The 3,240-nt window shown below is 43.5% G+C and overlaps 1 protein-coding gene across 1 annotated transcript in view; it reads left to right on the top strand.

Moving 5' to 3' along the window:
- Positions 1–1,108: 1,108 nt before the first annotated feature.
- The window catches only part of prdm12b (PR domain containing 12b), a 13,044-nt gene continuing 10,912 nt past the window's right edge, over positions 1,109–3,240 (top strand). Inside the window, 1 exon segment of the mRNA XM_035166307.2 lies at positions 1,109–1,126. Within this exon segment, the coding sequence (XP_035022198.2) occupies positions 1,109–1,126 (18 nt within the window).

Raw genomic sequence — 3,240 nt, 5'->3', positions numbered from 1 at the left:
CTCACTGTGTTTTTATCTCTGGATTCAGAATCTGTTACCATATTTCACCAAACAAAATTTTTATTGGACGTGACAAAATTTACCAAAACATATTACAACATGTCATGGATACGTTGATAATGTATAAAACAATCAGGATTAAATGTATCTTCTCGTCGTTGCTGAAGTTTGAGATTTGTCTCAGGACGACGTGAAACCTGATCGTTGTTTAATCCGTTTATCGTCTCAGATCCGCGGCCTCGTTTAAACCGTAGCATCTTTCAGTTCGGATTTGTTCGTACGTCACTTCTCACGCAAACGTTTGGATCTATGAAAACAAACTTGACGGGAGACTGTGCACACTTTTACGCATGGTTGACCCCATGTGTACGAACATTTTATTATAATAAAAATAAAACTTTATTTATATAGCACCTGTCGTACATAAAATGCAGCTCAAAGTGCTTTATAATAAAATCAGATAAAAGATCAATAAAAACATGTTGACAATAAAACTAAGACTTGAAACAAGTCAAAGGTCTAAAAATGTATAAAATACAACGGTTTAAAAATAAATCAGAACAAAGAGTTGAGTTGTTTCTTAAAACTGTCAACAGAAGTATTTAGTCTGATGTGGGAGTTTGTTCCAAACCTTCGGTGAAAAGCAACACAAAGCATTTGTTCTTCATCTGGGATATTTCTCAAACCTGCAGTAGAAGACCTGAGGGAACGTTCAGGAACAAACAATCAGATGAAGCTGCTGAACCATGAAGAGACTTCAGGTCCGAGTCAATCCTCAGATACAGGAAGTGGTGTGTGTGTGTGTGTGTGTGTGTGTGTGTGTGTGTGTGTGTGTGTGTGTGTGTGTGTGTGTGTGTGTGTGTGTGTGTGTGTGTGTGTGTGTGTGTGTGTGTGTGTGTGTGTGTGTGTGTGTGTGTGTGTGTGTGTGTGTGTGTGTGTGTGAGATCATTTATTCATGTTCCTTGAGCGGAGACAGATGGTCTGACTGTGTGATGTCATTAAGACATTACTGTAATCACACACACAGACACACACACAGACACACACTCTCTGACCTCCAGGGACGAATGAAGCGTACTCTTCACAGGATGCTAACGTTAGCCTAGCTATGACTTCAGATGACAAGGTGATTGACAGGTCGTCTCTAATGTGTTGAAGAAAAACAACATTTTTTTAACATGAGGTGGAAAAATAAACAGTAGATTTTCACAAAGCTGATTCATTCTTATACAAACATTAATCCAATGAGACCAAATTGTGTGTGTGTGTGTGTGTGTGTGTGTGTGTGTGTGTGTGTGTGTGTGTGTGTGTGTGTGTGTGTGTGTGTGTGTTGTGTGTGTGTGTGTGTGTGTGTGTGTGTGTGTGTGTGTGTGTGTGTGTGTGTGTGTGTGTGTGTGTGTGTGGTGTAGAGCAGAGTGCTGGTGGTCATAAAGTACAGGAAAGAGCTCGGTAAGTACAGATGAGCTGTGTGTGTGTGTGTGTGTGTGTGTGTGTCTCAGCCCTGATTAAACATTAAACTAATGGTGATCGGGATCGAGTCCAAATGTTTTCCCATGATGCTCAGGGGCCATCGGGGGGGTAATAAACTGTCTGAATCAACCACAGCACGTGGCCATAAGTATGTGGACACATTATCATTATCATGTTGCTGGACGTTATTTCATCTGCGTTAGTGAGTCGATAGGAAACATCGTATATTAAAGACGTAGAATCGTCCAATCAGATGTTTCCTTATGTGAATCTGTTAGCACGAAGCCTCGTCTACGATCAAACAACTTTGTTAAAGTGTGAGTTAAAAAGTTAATATTTAAAGTAATAAAACATTTGAAGCAGTTTGGCTTCATTTCCTTTAGCGGTTCGTCCCTGCTGCTCATTACTGCCACCAACTGTACAACAGTGGAAGGACTTCAAACCTCTAGACTGCCTTGATTCTTCAGGAGCATGAAGTTCATTTACGTCAACTAAGATTTGTTTAGTTTGGTCCTTGTCACATCGGGGTTAATGAGCTGTACTCCAGCCATCCACCAGGGGGCCTCCAGCGCCACCTTCAGGTCAGAATTTGAAGTTATTCACGACAACAAAAAACTTTCATCTTGATCAAGATCTTCAGATTTTCCAAAGTTTTGTTTTTCAAACAGGACGAACTGGTTCGGTGACGTGGGGGTCAGAGGTACCAGACTCCACTGTCACAGAATCAGTTGATTGATCTGATGAGTTTTCATCATGACCTAGTTTGAACACGTCTGTAATCAACATTTCAAATTGTGACATTTTATAAAGTTTACATGAGTTCTGACGTAATAACTTCGTTCACAAACCAACAGGACAATCAGCTGATTGGTCCAATTATATCACATGACTTAATCATGAGAGAGAGAGAGAGAGAGAGGAAACTGGAAGAACACAAATATCTCAGGATGAAGAAGAGGAGCCGTACACGTAGGAGACGAAGACGTCAACTTGGAAAGACGAGGAGGAGCAGGAGGAGCAGGAGGAGCAGCTGATGGTTTTTAAAGGTTTTTTAAAGGAGGATTATTGTGGTCTGTCCTGCCCACATGAATACTAATGAGGAGGCAGCTCAGATAATCATGTTAGTGGAACAATATCACCACACCTCCTCCTGCCCCCCCACCCCCTCCTGTTCTCTCCATCCTCCCCCTCTCTCTCTCTCTCTCTCTCCATCCTCTCTCTCTGTCTCTCCATCCTCTCTCTCTCTCTCTCTCCTCTCTCTCTCTCTCTGTCTCTCTCCTCTCTCCATCCTCTCTCTCTCTCTCTCTCCTCTCTCTCTCTCTCTCCTCTCTCTCTCTCTCTGTCTCTCTCTCTCCTCTCTCTCTCCCCATCCTCTCTCTCTCTCTCTCTCTCTCTCTCTCTCTCCTCTCTCACCTCTCTCTCTCTCTCTCTCTCCTCTCTCCATCCTCTCTCTCTCTCTCTCTCCCTCTCTCTCTCTCTCTCTCTCCATCCTCCCTCTCTCTCTCTCTCTCTCTCTCTCCATCCTCTCTCTCTCTCTCTCTCCTCTCTGTCTCTCTCCTCTCTCCATCCTCTCTCTCTCTCTCTCTCTCTCTCTCCTCTCTCCATCCTCTCTCTCTCTCTCTCTCTCTCTCTCTCTCTCTCTCTCCTCTCTCCATCCTCTCTCTCTCTCTCTCTCTCTCTCTCTCTCTCCTCTCTCTCTCCTCCCCTCTCCCTCTCCTCTCTCTCTCTCTCCTCTCCATCCTCTCTCTCTCTCTCTCTCTCTCTCTCTCT

The sequence above is a fragment of the Hippoglossus stenolepis genome, chromosome 9 (genome assembly GCF_022539355.2).
Source record: "Hippoglossus stenolepis isolate QCI-W04-F060 chromosome 9, HSTE1.2, whole genome shotgun sequence".
In the NCBI taxonomy this organism is placed as follows: Eukaryota; Metazoa; Chordata; class Actinopteri; order Pleuronectiformes; family Pleuronectidae; genus Hippoglossus; species Hippoglossus stenolepis.
The sequence above is the reverse complement of the archived record's forward strand: the minus strand, read 5'-3'. Positions and strand labels throughout refer to the sequence as shown.